An 18551-nucleotide genomic window follows, 5' to 3' on the forward strand; every position below is an offset into this window, starting at 1 on the left:
AACCCAGAAAGGAGCCCTGATGCCCCCCTCAGGGGCCTGAAGTCACTGTCACTGCCGTTGTCACTGCAGACACTGGACCGGGTTCAGACTGGAATGAGGGCATGATGGTCTGGGTTCAGACTGGACTGGGTTCATGCCGGACTGGGCTCAGACTGGACCGGGTTCAGACTGGACCAGGTTCAGACGGGAGCAGGTTCATGTTGGACTGGGTTCATGCTGGACTGGGTTCATGCTGGACTGGATTGATGCTGGACTGGGTTCAGACTGGACCGGGTTCATGTTGGACTGGGTTCATGTTGGACTGGGTTCAGACTGGACTGGTTCATGCTGGACGGGGTTCATGCTGGACGGGGTTCATGCTGGACTCAGGGCATGCTGGGTATACGGTGCAGATCTGCGTCCCCTCCACTGTGCTATATTTATCTGCTCTCTCTCCATACAAGGACGCTCTGCAGCCTGGACATTCCGCGCAGAGCCAATATTATTCTTGTTGTTTGCAACTCGCGCTCCCACCTGAAGCTCTGCAGGGGAACAGCTCGCTGGCACCAGGAGTTTAGGACCTGCACCTCGCTGCGTTGAAACTTGGGACTTTGTGGCTTTCCGCCAGGGTAAGTGATCCGACTGTTCCAAAAGTTGATGTACTACTACAAAGGCGGATTGTTCCGTTATTTGCATGATGACGATGCGCCCGACTGCCTGCGTCTGACCGCCGCGTGTCAGCGGATGTTGTAGACCTACGTCAGGAAATGGAAAAAAAACGAAGCATCCGCCTCCTGAAAAAGGTTGCGTTAGAACGGAGCGGAGCGGAGTCCGAATGACCGTGTTTACTTAATTCTGACACAGTGGAAGAGGGTTAGGAAAAGCATGAAGAGAATGCGGCCGCGTGGATCACCTCCAGGCCTTACGAACAAAAATCCGTGAACTCAAGTCGCAACATTCTCACACGGTCGAGGGCTCTCATGTCGCCCCAATCCTCTTCTGTCGCTTTCCCGCGCACAAGTAGAGGAAACGTCAAAGACGACCACGCGAATGTGTGTGGACGCCACCGATTGAGGACACGTCCCCAAATATAGAAGGACATGTTTTTCCAAAGAGGGGAACGTCTAACTCTAATTCTGGGAGCGTTCTTGGTGTTGCCGGCTGAGCAGACAGGTGTGGGACGCCCGGTGCAGAGTGGGGCGCGGCCATGTCGGGGTGCATCCCCTTCTACCAGAGGCACCACCGCCACTACGACCGCAGCTACCGCAGCCGGGAGGCCCGCTCGGCCGCCGGCAGCTACCAGAGCGGCTCCGGCTCCGCCTCCGTCGGGGGGTAAGAAGGTGGAGGAGGAGGAGGAGGAGGAGGAGGCTGTGCCGTTTCTCCGCCCCGAGCGGAAGAACCCTGCTGCCCCCTGCCACCCGCCCTTTTAACGCCCATCACCACCCCCCCCCCCCCCCGCCTCCACCCCCTCCACCCTCCATCAAAACCACCGCTTTCCATCACCTTTAGAGCCGCCTCGCCGAGTAGCCCAACCCCGCCCTGCTTCACTTGGTGTTCCACCTGCATCTACCCACATTCAGGGTGTAGTTCCCTTTACACCACCTTCTCTTTAACTACCCTGAAGTGTCCACACCCTAACTGTTGATCCCGCATGGAGTTGGATAAAGTTGGCATGCGTCCTCTGTGTGTTTGATGTACTGTCATGTATGTGTGACACCTCATCTGACGACGACAGCCAAGAAAAGGATTTTGGGATGTTTCTATCCCGCTTTGTCCATCTTTGTCAGATGAGCGGAGAAGGAAGGTGTCGATGATATGAATCAAACAGCGTCCGGCGCGTTCCACGTGGACGGACGGAGAGGTGTGTTTAAATTCTTCCGCTTCCGCGGAAAACTCTCCCCGCCGCCCCGACGTGGCCTTCACATGTCAGAAGGTTCGTTTGGAGAGCTGCTCCGCCCCCCGTTTCCAACGGCAACGCAAAGGACAACGAGAGAACAGGACCCCGCGAGGAGGAGCTGACGATTCTCCTCCGAGGGAAATGAGTCGTTGGCGCCTGAATCCATTGATGACGGCGCCAAAACCTCCAGAATAGTATGACCAAAACCTCCAGAATAGTATGACCAAAACCTCCAGAATAGTATGACCAAAACCTCCAGAATAGTATGACCAAAACCTCCAGAATAGTATTACCAAAACCTCCAGAATAGTATACCAAAAACCCGCGTCATCATGGGATGACGAGTTATATGTACAAAAAATACAACTACTTTTGGGATGGAAGTTGGTTGTGGCAGCCAGGTCTTAGAACTGGTTTAATTGTCTTGCCTCGGGGCTGTCTGTGTGAAAAGTGTCTGTGGGCAGGACGGAGCCACGTGAACCTTTGTTTTTCCCTACACTAATAAAGTGATTTGATGGTAGGAGTTGGATTGTGCTGACGCTGCCTTGACATATTTTCCTCATTGAGCCTCGACTTCATGTGAGAAATACTGGAAATAATAATAATAATAACAATAATAATAATAATAATAATAATAATAATAATAGTCCCACGATGCTCTCACGTTGGATCTCCGCCCCACGATGCTTTTTCGTAAGCGTTCTCCTGCCTCCCTGGTCCTGGCCCGACAGGTGTCATGTTCAGCGGATCCTAAAAGGTCCCAGAAGACGAAAGTGATCCAACTGCAACCCCCCCCCTCCCGCCCCTCTCCCCAAACAAGCTCAGGGCCGTTGACCTTTCACCTCTCCCGACCCATCTAACCCTTGGGCTGTAAATAGCAGGGCGAGAGTGATCCCACACCCTGATTCCCCCCCGGCAGTATAAAATCAGACAGATGGTCTTTGAAAAATGTGTTTTCATCCAGAATGTTGCCAGAAGACGTGTGATATGTATTATCTCGCTCTGCAAATGAATCTGATTATGTTGAGGATTTTTCAAGGGAGCTGCTTGTGAGAGCGCTCACCACTGATCAGCATTCAATTTGCCTTTAAGGATTTCCACTCTTCCTTATTCATTGTTTCTCTATACAATTATATTCATTTTCAAATGAAATTGCATCGAGCGGCGCCGCCGGTTTTGGACAACGGTGCCTCCGAGCAGCCTCCTTGGATCCAAGGGACGCGCCGGTGTTCAGCGCTTGCTGGCGTCTGGCGGGAATTGAAACGCTGGATTCCACCACTAAACCCCTCGCTCTCCCAGTCACCCCCATCATCACCTCACCCCTCCCTCACCCCCCTGTCACCGCCGTGTGCCGCCGACCCCGCCCGGCTGACCGCCTTCTGTCTGTGCCAGACTGGGAGCTTCCTCGTACCCGGGACCGGACAGGAGTCGGCTCGGCTCCGTGCTCGACAGAGCAAAGCCCACTTATTTGGCGGTGGACAAAGAGAACCACATCATCGGCTACGTAGTGCCAATCTTCAGGGGCAGGTAACCACGCCACGGGGGGGACGGGGGTCTCAAACCGGATCAAGTACCTGAGCGGACACGGCCTCTTTTAGTGCATCAGAGAAGAAAATAAATGTTAAAACACAAATAAGCCAAAATAAAGACCTCAGTTGCATTATATATTGAGATTACAATTCCAATGTATTTTTATTACAAACTGTTTTGTTTAGAAAATGGCTTATTGTTGGACATCTTTTCAAAAAGATAAAAAAAAAAAATCTCCTCTCAAACAGCAAAAGAGGCCCTGCTCTCCGGGAGAACCCGTTCACCTTCTATTTCCCTTTCTCTTTAACTCCGTGCTCTTCTACAGGTTTTTCTCACTTTGTGTTCGATGCAACATGCAGCACAGTACAACTTGTATTTATCCATCCCTTCTTGCAGGAAAACACGAAATGACGCACATAGAAAACAGACCACATTTTAATCAAACAAAATAAAAATGGAATGTGACCCCGCGGGGGGGCGAGGTGGCCCCGTGTTGTTTGTTTGTTTTTTGTCTGCCGATGCCAGGCCGCCCGACCGCCCCACCCTCGCTCACTCTGCTCCGTCTGCTCCTCCGCCTCCCCAGTCAGGAGTTTGCCAGCGGCCTCTCGGACACGCAGCAGGCGAGGCTGACGGAGTCTTCCGCCTCCATGGCCCGGCGCGATCTGTTCACCTGCGGGCTGGAGATGGAGCGCTCGGAGCTGAGCACCAGGAAGGAGGCGGTGCGCGAGTCCGCCCAGCGCGTCTCAATGAGCAAGCGGGTCAGTGGGCGCCGGGGGCCCGGGGTGTTTTGACATAAATGGTCGAAGAGAATTGTGAGCCTGAGCATTCGGGGCTCGGCGCTCCTCCCAGAATGTTTTTTTTTATTTATTTTTTTACTTTCTCTGTCAAAAACATGAATATCTAGAAGTGTGACCCCACGTGGCTTTTGTCTAAAGTCTCTTCCAATGAGTCCGTTTTGTGGGTCGTACCAAATCCCCGTGACATCACAGCCACAGCCGAAACAAGGAGCGTCCGTAGGGGGAGGCGTCAAAGTTAAAGCGACGAGGCAAATTCAAATCCATACCATTGACCAATTGAGCTTCTCTGGTGCACTGAGAGTATTTGCCGTGGATGAGGAGCCACGCGGGCGATCAGGCTTCATCCTGTCGTGGGATTGATAAACTTTTACTTATTCGGATGTTGGTTCCCGTCCCTTCAATGACTGTTAGTAGCACACCGCTCTGCTGCAGCTTGTTGCTGAGCTTCGACGCCTTCCAATGGGGCAAACGTGGCCCCCCTGGCCCCCGTGGGCCCCCGTGGCCGAGAGTACTGGCTGTTTGCAAATTGTCAGGCTTCCGGCCCCCAAATTCCAAGCGGCGCTATTTAAGAGTGGGACGAAGGTTGGATGAGGATTTGTTTCGGGGGAACCAGCGTCCGCTGCCGAAACCATTAGCGCTGGCAGCGTCTGTGGGAAACACTTAGCGGACGACAAGCGACTAACCCCGCTCCCCCTCGAGGGCCTTTTTGTTCCGCTCCCTGAGCGCTCGCGTCGAGGAACACCGAGCCTGCGTCGTCTTTAAAGCGCCTCCACTCTGCCAAACCGGGTGAGACATACCTCGGCAGATACTGTTGCCGGGGAGGGGGGGGGGGGCAGCGTCCTCGGCGTGTTGGGTCAGACCTGAGGTGTGGAGTTACCGGACGCACACCTCCGTGGTGCCTCGCGTTCCCACCCCCCCCGGGGGCCCGGGACGGCTTCTGCTGCAGCGCAATCAGTTCCCTCAGGGGATTATTATTAGCTATGTGATGTATTTACTTACTGCATCTCTGAAACGCAACCTTCCTTTGGGAACTTGATTTGGGGACAGACCCGTACAAAGCCTTTCAACAAACTGCGGTCATCTGCCGCCTCGACCACGATGCACCTGCTCCCAAGCTCAGCTAAAGATCCAAATGTTCCGTCCTTCATGCCCCTCCCCTGTAGATTATGAAAAATGCATTTTTTTTATTCCACGCCGCACATTTCAGTGCAAAAGGCTCTGGGTATTTCCGCCGGGTGGGAGCATTTCCATCACACGGCCTGCACAGAGGATCTCCAGCCCATTTCATCTCTCATCCACCTGGTTTCCATCAAATGTGTGACTCTGTTTTAGATGAAGCCTCTTTGCTTAGACGTCGCCAATATGCTTCAATGTGATCCTCCGGCAGTGAGTCTTCTTTCCTCCGTCACAGCAATGGATCACAGTTGCCATGCTCTTTGCGATATAATATCACAGCGCTCTTCTGCGTATTCAGCTCCTCACGCCACAGGAAGCTGAGGAGGCCGGCGCCCGGTTTGCATGGGGCGCTCGTCAGCTCTGCCTCGCTCCGTGATGTGCACCGCGGCGTCCACGGAACAGTTATCCGGGATGTTTGGAATGTCACGCGTCTCGATAGTTGGATCTGTTAGTCTGCAAACGGTCGGACGCAACGTACGCAGGGGTGAGGAGGCCGCCGATTGAAGTGTTGTCGAGTGACAAAAAAAGTCAAGTGAAGTGATTTTTCTTTTAAACGTGTGCAATCAACACAGGTCAGATCCCAAGGTCAGATGCTTTGCTCTGATTGGCTCTTGTATCTTTAGTTTTTTAATACGCGTACACAATTTCCTCTGATTAGTTTTCACATACCGATGTCATCAAATTCAGGTATAAGTAGTATAAGAATAAGTGCAGAACTTAGATTTTACTCAATAAAATACTAAATACATGCTCGAAGAAAAGGAACAGCTCTAAACAAACTGTTGCAGGTGCTGGAGGCTGGTAGAGGGTGGTGTAGCGCCATCTAGTGGATCCAACATTGTGCTGTTGGACCCAAATCAAGGCGAAAATGTAGTTATTCCTGATTTTTAATTTCAGTGGCGTTTTGATTCAGAGGAAATGTTTTTTACTCCTTTTATAACAATAATAATAATCTTATCATCATGATGTGGACTCAGCGTCACTTCTCCGTCCTCAGATCCATGACCACGAGGAGCATCACAAGCGCATGAACGAGGACAGCCTGATGCACGCCCCCGAGTTTGTGATCAAGCCGCGTTCGCACACCGTGTGGGAGAAGCAGTGTGTGAGGCTGCACTGCACCGTCACAGGCTGGCCGGACCCCCGGGTCGTCTGGTAGGGCGCACACACACACACACACACACACACACACACACACACACACACACACACACACACACAAACACACACACTTCCCATAGCACACAGGTGCAGCTTCATACTGTATACACACATTCAAACAACACACAGAAAGTCCTCACGCTCATATTCTCCAAACATCGTGTTCTTTTCCTTTTGGCTTCTTTCTGTTTATTCCTCCTTTCTGCCCTTTGCAGTTGGATTTCTTTCCTCTTAATTCTCATTCGCCCTCTTCACTTTTCCCCTCTGCCTGCCTTGGTCTTCCTTTCCTGTTGCTCTCTGCGTCCCCACAACAAGGTACAAAAACAATGTGTGCATCGACCCCCTGGCCCAGCCGGGCAAGTACAAAGTGGAGGGCAGCTACAACGTGCACTCGCTGGAGATCAGCAGGTACGTCCCCAAACCAGAACCTCAACACCCAGCGCGATGATATCCCAGCGTTCCATCAACGCTTTATCAGCCACTTGGCCGAAATGGGAAAATTGCAGAAAGTGAGGGCGAAACAGGGACTCGGTGCCGCTACGTCACATCATGTTTGTGTTTTCAGTTTTCGGAGCATTTCCAATACGGGCGCCGGAGTAAATGAGCTCGGTCACAGACTCTAATGACTGTCTCACTGATTGACGAGCCATTTTTAATTGTTATTGATCCATTTGTGCACTGATTCCCACAATGAACGATTGATTGATTGATTGATTGATTGATTGATTGATTGATTGATTGATTGATTTTACCACGTTTGCTTAAAAACAAGGTCCAGAGTTGAACCGTTAGGGTCACAAAAGCTTGGTCCCACGGGCAATGCCCCGTAAAGGGCCTTTTGTACCAGTGCGCTACAGATTTCCACACAAATACCCACGGCAAGGGCTCAAAGATATAACGATGTTCTTTACTATCTGCGAGTGGCAAAATGGTTAGAAAGAAACTTCACTCGGCCAAAATGAATAAGAAGAACCAAACTGCGGTGGTTTGTCGATCCTGGGGAAAAAAATAGGCCATTTGGCCATTTGAGCTGGGAGGCTACGATACGTACAATTATTGAAACACAACAAAGAAAAAAAGCAACAAGGTTTAGAAGCATTGAAAGGGATCAAATTAAAGGGTAAATTAAGAAGCAATAAATATACAGTCAGTAACTCATCTTGGACAGATGGCTTTATTGTAGTATGTGTGTGTGTGTGTGTATATCTGCGTTTCCATTTTGGCACTGCTGATCTTCTTGGACAGAGATGCCTCCGGCGAGGCCCGTCGCTCAGCTCGCGGCTCGTGAGATAACAAAGAACATCTAAAGATAGTGTTGAGCGCGCCAGAGGAATTTGCCGGAGACAATCCCGACGGAACGTCGCGTATTCCCGTTCCGGCGGGGAGAGCGACACGCAGGGCCCCTCGCCATGGCATCGGCGCTCGCCTGCTCCGCCGGACGCCGCCGACACCCGAGACTCTAATCTGGAGCGGCCCGAGCACCTGGTCCTCATGACATCATGGGGGCAGTCTATTTATGACCCAAGTATTCCAGCCTCAAGTAATGGAACGCTTTACAGTGGAGGGGGGCTTACATAGCTGGTATTATTTACATGGTTGAGAGGATTGTGGGCTGAGTGGCTGGTGGGGTGGGGGGCTGGGGGGCTGGGGGGCCGGTGGGGCGGGGGGCGGGGCCCTGTACACGTGAATCCTCGGCAGATCGGGCTCTAATGCCTGCAACATTAACCGCCCGACACCCTGCTCTTTCAGATGCGACTTTGATGACACGGCGCAGTATCGCGTCTCGGCCATGAACGCCAAGGGAGAGCAGTCTGCCTTCGCCTCCATCGTGGTGAAGAGTAGGTTCCACCCTGACAACCCCCGCGCCGCGCCCAGCACGGCACCCCAAAACAAAAGGGCGCCCAGGCACACTGTTTGTCGGTTGACATTCATTTTATTATTGTGCGGAAACTAGTTATTGTGTCATATCGTTGAATCTTCGACATTGATTATCCATTTTACTATCAAAAACCGACAATAAAATATTGTTTTTTTTCTGTCATCGTTTGGCTGAATCTGGAGGCGGAAAGTGGTTGAGATCTGAATAATTATTGCATTTTATTTCGAATAAGAATAATAAACATGCTCGAGTACATTTGTATGTGAAATGGATTTGACTTTGTAGATTGGGCCATGAAATGTTTACCCAATGAAAGTTAAAGTCTGCTCGTCTTATCTAAAAGATCCCTAGTGGAGATACAGGTATTTTACTGTATTCATATTTCTGATTGTAATATATTTTTGTATGTTTTTCATTTGACATGATAGTAATTTTACTACGGGACAAACAGTATTAAAGTAAAATTATACATTTGAAAAACCTTATGTATTAGGAAACTAAATTTTTTAACATGTAAATACTTTCACCCAGATTTCATCCTTATATTTGATTTATATCACCATTGCTTTATACCATTTTAGGTCGAAACTTCCGATTCCATAAACGTGGTATGCATTACAGTGATGAATGTATAAATGAACCAAATTTTTCTTCATGCCAGGATTTAAAGGAGAAGTTGACGAGTCGCTGCCTTCACCTCGACGTAAGTTTGCATCACTTCTATATTTAGAATTAAATGGAATAAATTCTCTTTATTTACTGTTTATTTAATTATTTGATCATATTTAATGAGTTTGTCTCAATGGCATCGTCAGGGTTACTCACATGTTATTAACATGACCCTGACTGGGCCGTGGAGGGTTCTTGGTTGACATCCATGATATCTGACAACTGGTGGGTTCATGTTTGGTGGGTTCAGTGGACACTGATTGGTGGGTTGGGTTTGGTGGGCTCTGATTGGGTGGGCTGGGTTTTGGTGGGTTGGGTTTTGGTGGCCTCTGATTGGGTGGGTTGTATTTTGGTGGACTCCGATTGGGTGGGCTGGGTTTTGGTGGACTCCGATTGTGTGGGCTGGGTTTTGGTGGCCTCTGATTGGGTGGGCTGGGTTTTGGTGGACTCTGATTGGGTGGGCTGGGTTTTGGTGGACTCTGATTGGGTGGGCTGGGTTTTGGTGGACTCTGATTGGGTGGGCTGGGTTTTGGTGGACTCTGATTGGGTGGGCTGGGTTTTGTTGGGCTGGGGGGAAGTGATGGCTGCTTCTGTACTAACAAATCTTCTGTTCCCCTCGTTGCTGCGGCGGCTGATACAGGGTCCTATAAAAGAGGTAACAGGGAAACTGGAACCTGGTTTGGTGGTTAATTCACTGTGTCTGTGCATGGTCACTCTTGTGTGTCTGACTAGCATCAGCTCTGCTAGAATATCCTGTGATATCCTCAGGAAACAGCTTTTGATTTTTCAGCCCCTCTGTTTTCCTTGACAGCTTTGATAGCTGATATTTTGATTACAGGAGCAATAGACAACTTTTTTGCTTTTACTTTTCAATATGAAGTGAATGTTATTAGCACAGTGTAAGGTCTATAGAACAATGACACCATCTCCGTTTAGATTATCTCCCTATAAGTCAACCGATGAACAACCATTAGTGGAAATGTCGGCCGGTGGAGCAATCTAGTCCATGTAGATCATAAACACTTGAATATACAAACAACTCATTGAAATGGGTTGAGGAATGTTACCGTTTTAATGCTTTTTATCCAGTAAAAAATGCGACTCCCCTGTTTACTTGTATTTGTTTACAGGCCTGTATTGCTTGTCCCAATATGGTTGTGACGTCGACGTATTAAAGCGTCTTTGAATATGTGTCTGTGGTGTGGGGATGGTGTGGTTTGAGCAGCCATACCTGTCCTGGGTCTTGGTATTGGGCCCAGATTCAGGGTGGCTGAACACCTATTGCTCATCACATTAATCAACGAGCAACAGGTAAAACCCCCATCCCCACACACACACAGGAGAGGAGCCCTTGTCATCACATGCTGGCCATCTGCTCCGGCGTGGTTCCACCAAGCCCGCTCTCTATGATAAAACTGGTGTGTTTCTACTCCATCGCCTGTGTCTCTGTGCCGGAGGGCCCTGAAAACGCCACTCGGGTCGCATGTGGCAGGAGAAACGGCAAAAATGGTGCCAGAGCAGGGACTCTGGGAAGGGATACAGCACCAACCCTCTCCTCTGTGTGTGTGGCGATGGGTGTTTTACCTGTTGCTCGTTGGACCAATCAACGACCAACGGGCACACTGATCCTGGGCCCCAATCACCTAGAACCAAGACAGGTGTGGCTGCTCAAACCACACCATCCCCACACCATAATCTCTATGATTGAGCAACCAAAAGAAATCGAATGAAACAAGAATTGTGAGAATTTCAATTTAGCTCCTCAGTGAACACGTTTCTTTCTTCCCTTTTATTTTAAGTGTGTTGATCATTTACACCGAGCGCGCTCAGCGATCGTAAAGTGATCCGGTGTCTTTGCAACAACAATACCACTTGGAAACGCTGGGGGAGGGGTTGAAAAGTTGTCTATTGCCCTTTTATTATAAAAAAAAACAAAAAACGCCTAAAAGACATTTTCTCTAAATCAAAACGACATTGACATTAAAATCAGGATAAACCACATGGCATTGTTTTATTCTTACTCTAAGTGATATTCTCCTTGATTTGGGTTTGGGTCCAACAGAACAATGTTGGATCCACGAGAGGGCGATATACCACGCTCTGCAAGCCTCTATCACATGCAACAGTTTGCTGAGAGCTGTTCCTGGTTTAATGATTTCACATTTGTATTTTATTTTATTTTTTTGTAGAATAAGCTAGAACTAAACTAAAATAGGTAAGAGTTATAATAAGCATTTTATGTTCGGTGTTAGGTGCACGACAGAAAGCATTCCCGCTTTTACCTTCACCTGTTTGTTTGTTTACACATTGTCGTTAACAATCACTCCTTTGCCCTGTAGCCTCCTGAGTATCTGTGATGTCACCTGCTCTTTTCATTCCCTTCCATCCCCAACGCTGTATGTCTAGATGCCTTTTCCATCTAGTATCATTTTTTTATTATTTTTTTTCCCCTCTAGAAACCTGACTAATTACCCATTACTGAATGTGACGTTGCTGTTTTCCATTCCACAGTCATTTCTGACTCCATCTAGTGTCCTTCAGATGAAACGTAGTCCTCTCATCTGTCGGCGTCGGCAGCTTTGGCGCTGAACAAACGCGAGCTTCCGCATGGCTCCCAACGCGCCGCTCCTCCCGTCTCCAGCTCACTGTGCGTTCACTGTGTTCAGAGGGCCTGGTGTCGGAGTACGGCGTCAACTTCAAGACCCACATCGTGGACAAGTTTGGCGTTTCCTTCGGGAGAGAGGGGGAGACCATGAGTCTGGGATGCACCGTCATCATCTACCCAGCCCTGCAGCGCTACCAGCCCGAGATCCAGTGGTACAGAGATGGTGGGTCGTGGGGCTGGGATCAGTGGTGGAAGATGGGGTTCTCTGGGTCTGCATGGGTCATTAGAATGGCTGAAAAATTATGAGACGAATTAAGATTATATTGTTATTAAAATGCAGTACAAAATTCTGTGTTTAATTTTTAAAGTCATAGAGACTTGATAAGAACATGTGCACAGAAAATGCAATTCTGAACAGGTACATTGTGGATGACGCCAATATAGACAGGCCAAATATACGGTTGAAATGTGTTTCAAAATTAAGTTTTATGGATATTTAGGCCCCTAGGGTTCATATGACTTCTAATGCATGCATCAAATTTTAAGTTTAACACCATTATCTTATTTATTTGACGGTTGGAACCGTACACACCTCAATATACCTCTATGAAGGACTATGGGAATTTTCTCTACTTTCATGCACATTCCTGAATGCATTCACGGTCACGATGAGTCCCTGCGATGGTAGTCATCCACCTGCCTGCTGTCCTCCTCGTCCTCCAGATGTTCTCCTGACGCCCTCCAACTGGACCCACATGCACTGGAGTGGAGACCGGGCCACGCTGACCCTCACGCACCTCAACAAGGAGGACGAAGGCCTCTACACCCTCCGCGTCACCACCAAGTCCGGATACGAGACCTACTCAGCCTACGTGTTCGTCAGAGGTGAGTCTCCAGGGAGGCCTTTACTGGAAAAATGAAAAAGTATGGTATGGAGACTACTAACGGGAAGCTGCATTTTATAGTTACATGCGTCACTGGAAGAATTAATCAACATCACCGTAGCCACCATTCACCATCCTGATCCCCCCCCACCATGGATCTGAACACGGGAACAGTTTCACCCAGGTTTCTGTGAGAATGGGGGGTGGTGACCTTCTACCCCCCAAAAACCAACTCTAATGTCTCTGACTATCTCTATAATTGAGCTCATAGTCATTACCATGTGATGTGTTTGAGGCCTGGAATATCAATCAAAAGACAGTTTGTCAAGTGGACCTGAAGGAACGGAAGGAACAGAAGGAACGGAAGGAACAGAAGGAACGGATGGAAGGAATGGAAGTCCCACCTTTCAGCAGAGACAGGCCCAGCCCGTCTGCGACACGGCCGCAGCCCTGCCGGCGTGAGCGCGCGGCAGCCAATGTCCTTCGTCCGGCCGAGGCCCCGAGGAGCGACAGCTCGCTGGCAGCGGGTCATGACATGGAAAAAAGCTCTCGGCGCATCGGACCCGCTGCTGCCACCGCCGTGCGCGGTCGACCATCTGACCTTTGGGCTGCGTTGAGTGAGCGCCGAGCGACGCGGGAGAAAATAGAAAACCCGTTCCCCTGCCTCGCCGTGCGGAGGGTCGCTCGGAAAGAAAGGAGGCAGGAAGCGCTTCGGGGGGCCCGGGGATCGGGGGGGTCTGGGGCGGCGTTGTGGGGGGGATGTGGGGGGGTGGGGGGTTGTTTGATGCTATTCTGAGAGCTCAGACACGGAGCGGCTGTGGAGCGAACACACTGGGGAGCTGTGTGTGTGTGTGCGTGCGCTTCAATCACAAACAATGGATCAGGGAGTTTACACACACCGCTGTCCCCGTGTTTTCACCTGTCTGTCCCTCTGCTTTCCCTTGTCTCCCTCTCCATCCAATAATAGGTTGGTAGATGAGTTGCGTTGGGCAGAATCACAAAAATAAGTGAACAACAACTTAAATTGGTGACCATAATAAACAAGTTTAAAACCTTAACCCTAAATCAGTCCAACGGAATAAGTGTAATTGATGAAATATCATCTGCATACAGTGAATTATGGGCTTTCAGTCATTTATAATGTACTGTGGAGACAAATGAAGCGTCTCAAATCCAGGCTTTGCTCCTAACTGTCACTTTGGCTTTAGAATAATGCCAGCACCACGTCAGGTGTGAAGATGGAATTATGAAACCAATTCCCATGTTGTTGCTTGTAGACCTGAATGAGTGATTTACTATGGTCTGTTCGCCCCAAATCTGTTCTGACAAACGACGGCATCTGGCTTATTTGTTGAAAAGGAAGGTGAGACATCCTGTCTCACACGTCAAGTGCAGTCACCACCTCCTCAGATCATCTTCTTCTTATTATTAGAATTAATTATTATTATTATTATTATTAATATTATTATTATTATTATTATTATTATTATTATTGCTCTAAACTATTAGCACAGTCCTGGGCTTCCCGGTGTCCCTGCGTTGTGTCTTTTTAAGGGTGGCAGCTCCGAGGCTCTTCAGCTCCAAACTGCTGCTAATTTTGGTGCTGCTGGCGCTGCTGGCGCTGGACTCGTGGTTCACGTCCAGTCCAGAGACATTCCTGTCGTCTGGCCCCGGAGGCGTCTGTGAACGGCTTTAGATTAGATTAGATTCAACTTTATTGTCACTAGCAGAGTACAGGTACAGAACCAATGAAATGCAGTTGACGTCGAACCAGAAGTGCAAAAGAAGCATTTAAATACCAAAGTGCTATTTGAGTGCAGTGTTTCTGTGCAGTTACGTAGGCAAAAGAGATGTATTATGTACAACAGTGTAAGGTTATAAATACAGGTTTGTCAGGAGAATAGGGGGATTATGTACTTCAAACCTAAACAACCAGCTCGGACTACACCACACGCAGTCACCGCAAATGGAGTTTTGTGTGTGTGTGTGTGTGTGTGTGTGTGTGTATGTGTGTGTGGGGAGTGCCTTGTGAGTGTGTACATGTGTTTGTGTACGTCCTATCGTATAATATAGAAGATCCTTTAAGATCAGTGGTGTCAGTGATGATGATTCTGATATTATTATAGATGGATGGATGGGTGTATGATGGGTGGATGTATGATGGGTGGATGGATGATGGATGGATGGGTGGACGATACCTTATTCAGTGTCCCAGCAGCCCACATCAAAAACAGTAGGCAGTACAGTACTACTAACACACAATAGAATAAAGATTTCAAAATGAAAAGTCGCAATATCTGTGGAAAAAATAACAGATACAATAAAACTCACAGTTTACTGTTCACAATAAAATACGGCAGGATAGTGGAAAATAAACCTGAAACTTTTGAAAATAAAAACCCTAAAATTAACAATAAACAGCAGATATACGCCTCCGTGTAAACAAATACATTATTGTTATTAGTATTATGATAGGTGATATTATATGTGATATCAGCATTATAATGATATGTCATATTGTATTTGATATTAGTATTATAATGATAGGTGATATTATATGTGTTATTAGTATTATAGCGATAGGTGATATAGTATTATAATAAAAGGTGATTTTATTATAATATGATTGTTTCTTTATCCGTTAGATGGAGATGCAGAGGTGGAGGGCGCTCCTGGAGCTCCTCTGGACGTCCGCTGCCTGGACGCCAACAAGGACTACGTCATCGTGACCTGGAAGCAGCCCGCTGTGGATGGAGGGAGCTCCATCCTGGGATACTTTGTGGACAGGTGAGGCACTTCCTGTTCACAAAGTGAGTCACGTCCTGTTTCGGCACTTAAACGCACCTCCACATGAGTCTCTCGTCCGTTCAGGAAGTTGACGTTGAACCCCGAGTGTAACCCTCACACCGTGGGAACGGGGCGGGGCTGATCTGTGATCTGTGTCCAGGTGCGAGGTCGGAACCAAGCACTGGGTCCAGTGCAACGACACCCCGGTCAAGTTCGCCCGCCTGCCCGTCACCGGCCTGGTGGAGGGCCGCTCCTACTCCTTCCGCGTGCGCGCCGTCAACCACTCTGGAATGAGCCGCCCGTCACGAGCCTCCGAGCCCGTGGCCGCCATGGACGCTGCCGACCGCGCACGCATGAGAGGTACGGCCCGAGCAGATGCCCGAAGGACCCTAAACTGAACCCCACGTGTCATAGGACGACAGAGTACTCAGACCTGGATAATAATACTGATAAAATGGATAATAGTGATATCGCCGAGGTTTTAATTTCTGCCAATTTTTCACTTCTTTGTTGAAACCATTTCAGGTAGATCATGACACTGTCACCAAATAAAAAAAAAATAGAACATAATGTAGCTTTGGGTGGCAACGTCAGGTGGGATTGGTTTCAGTTTTACATAATCTTAGCTTTACGATGTGTACAAGCTCATGAATACACTGGTGGACCTGGTATCCCACACTGAGCCCCACTAGAGATGCACCACCAATATAGCAGTGCTGGACTCTTCCAGGCACACAAAGTGAAAGTCCTGCAACTCCTCGGTTGCACCTCTGGCATGATGACGGTTAGAAAATCCAGGTGGTTCACTCAAAATCCTAGGAAGGTATTTAACGTTCTGCACACAGAAGTCCCACCTGTCATAGTGAATACAGTGCTGTCACCTTTATATATCTGTACTCACTTATCATTATCCAACTGTTATTTATATTTATGTTTTTATTTTCGTAGTGTGATATGGACCCATCGTTAGTACTTAAAGTTTTTTTTAGTTTGGGCGCCACCAAAGCTTTAATAAACGTGGACAATTAAATTAAGTTCATGGACGCACGGGCGGCATCAAAGGTCCTTAGCTCTCAAGGAAGAGAGTTCTTTTACATTCAGAAATTCCCACACGATATGTAGGTTAAATACACGACCACTCCTTAATCAACTGATGAATGCTTATTTATAATAACAGAGTTTTATAATATGGTAAAAAGGTTGCGGTAGAAAAAGGTTAAATTTAAAGTTAAAACACAAACACACACCTGGGAAATGAGATGGCGGCTGCTATGAAAAGAGGGAGTGATTGTATGTCGGTTCACTCTAAGGCGCAACTACGTATTCTAAACCGAAGAGTAAAATAAAGAGATCATTGCCATGCCCCACCAACGTCGCCATGCTTTACCGCAGGTCCGGCTCGCCGGGATCGCCTCTTTCTACATCACCGTATCGACGCCGATGAGTCGTTCACCCTTGTTACCGGATCGGCTCGGGATTCCCGCGGGCTGTCTGAACAGCGAGGAGGGTCACGGATATTTCCGTATTATCGGTTCCGGGAACGGGAGCTGCGGCTAGCGCGCGCCGCAGGAGTCCTTCTGGGCTTGGCCTGTCGTGGTTTAGTGGCGTGCCGGCGGCTTGGCGGGATCTGGGGCGTTCCTTCGACGCAGGTAACGCGGCTCGGCCAAAAGCGGCTGTTCGAGTGGGAAGGGGGGATCTTTAAACGGTGGTACTCCAACCAGGTTTAAGGGGAAGTAAAAAGGAGGAAAGGCTTTCTAGGTACGAGGCGTACCGGAGGGTCTCTGTGACGTGGCTGCAGCGCGGAAAACGTGGTTTCAAAAGAAGAAAGAGGAAGACCTGCCAGGTTAATGGAAGGGAGGTCTCTTCGGGTAACAGTCATGGTCGTGAGGGAGCGGGATGCGTGGGACCAAAGGAATTGAAGAGCAGTCGTGTTCCAGGGTTTTTATGTCCTCCGAGGGGGCGGAACCGGAAGTGGCTTCCTTTGACGACCAGTGGTCGAAGGGTTCGCGGGAGGTTTGCCATTGGTCGGAGATTCCGGTGAATATGAGGCGGGCGTTCCTCTTCATTGTGAGGCGTTCAAAACCCAGTTTAGTCCGTATTACTTTTGTGTTTGTCAAATACATCTTGAAATAAAAGAAAACAAAATCCCACATGTGAATACATCTGTGGAATGCAAGAACATAAACACATACGAAAAAATCAATCTTTGGGACGCAAGAAGGGATATCGTACATGTCAGCAAATCTTTTAACTGCATGGATAAAAATCGCACACAGAATGAGTCCATTCAAAATACAACCAGATGGATGGTTTGTATAAGGTTGGAATCTTTGTGGCTTTGGGTTACACCAACAGTGGCTGCTAGAGGGCGTCCAAGCTCAGCAAATGGAAGGACAGCTGAACATATTTTAACATAACTTTGTTATTATACACCGATCAAAACCGGGAGTGGTGTCGTTCTTTGCCAATATAACAAACACTATAACAAAAATATTATAGTGGCTACACATTGATTAGGTACAGTTTCCGTCCGATCACCCTTTTAAGGAAACAGAATTCCGGTCATGTAAATCTCCTGGGCCAAATGGCCTGCAGTTCACTGATCGAGCCATTTTGGCTTCAGGAGACAGAAGCCAGAGATGTCTGTGTCTACTCTGTCTGTGCCAGCTCCAATTGGCTAAATTGGTTTGATCTTCCAAGATCATTGTCTTACTGTGGGTGTCAGAGGGAGAGGAGCATGTTCTTTCTCAAAGTCCGGACAGCTTCTCGTTTCATTTTAATTTTTGATCATATGGAGAACACACTGTCGGCAATGCTTGTTTTTGCTGAGGTTGAAAGTTCCAGGTTCACAAAGTGAAAGTCCGGCCATGTCTTTGCTCCAGCCGTGCACTGATTCAACCTGTTTCACCAATCAGTCAGACCTCTGGGTTGATGCTTATTAGCTAAATCCACTCCACAAAATCCTGGAGCGGAATTTTACTTTCTGAGCCCGGATTTTCCACCTGTTTTTTAGTCTAAAATGTGTGAGATACAAGCTTGACTTGTCTTCACTGAACCTCATCTTGTTTTCTTTAGGTACCTCTGCTCCGTGGACCGGTCAGATCATCGTGACAGAAGAGGAACCTGCAGGTATCCTTACATAACCTCCCGAACGTGTCTAACGTGAGACTCTGGGTTTAGTTGCTCT

At 48.4% G+C, this 18551-nt stretch overlaps 1 protein-coding gene across 6 annotated transcripts in view; it reads left to right on the top strand.

Annotated features, from left to right (window-relative positions):
• Positions 1-468: 468 nt before the first annotated feature.
• The window catches only part of myom1b (myomesin 1b), a 41435-nt gene continuing 23352 nt past the window's right edge, over positions 469-18551 (top strand). For 4 of the 6 annotated variants that reach the window (XM_080020138.1, XM_080020139.1, XM_080020142.1 and 1 more), the window contains exons 1-13: positions 469-608; positions 1149-1311; positions 3269-3403; positions 3990-4164; positions 6377-6534; positions 6856-6948; positions 8290-8378; positions 9081-9122; positions 11755-11916; positions 12417-12578; positions 15223-15364; positions 15525-15724; positions 18440-18493. In XM_080020138.1, coding sequence (XP_079876264.1) covers positions 1187-1311; positions 3269-3403; positions 3990-4164; positions 6377-6534; positions 6856-6948; positions 8290-8378; positions 9081-9122; positions 11755-11916; positions 12417-12578; positions 15223-15364; positions 15525-15724; positions 18440-18493 — 1537 coding nt within the window. In that variant the 5' untranslated portion in view covers positions 469-608; positions 1149-1186. The remainder of the gene's footprint in view (positions 609-1148; positions 1312-3268; positions 3404-3989; positions 4165-6376; positions 6535-6855; positions 6949-8289; positions 8379-9080; positions 9123-11754; positions 11917-12416; positions 12579-15222; positions 15365-15524; positions 15725-18439; positions 18494-18551) is intronic. The other 2 variants (XM_080020140.1, XM_080020141.1) reach the window with 2 other exon arrangements.

The sequence above is a fragment of the Zeus faber genome (genome assembly GCF_960531495.2).
Source record: "Zeus faber genome assembly, chromosome: 19".
Taxonomy (NCBI): domain Eukaryota; kingdom Metazoa; phylum Chordata; class Actinopteri; order Zeiformes; family Zeidae; genus Zeus; species Zeus faber.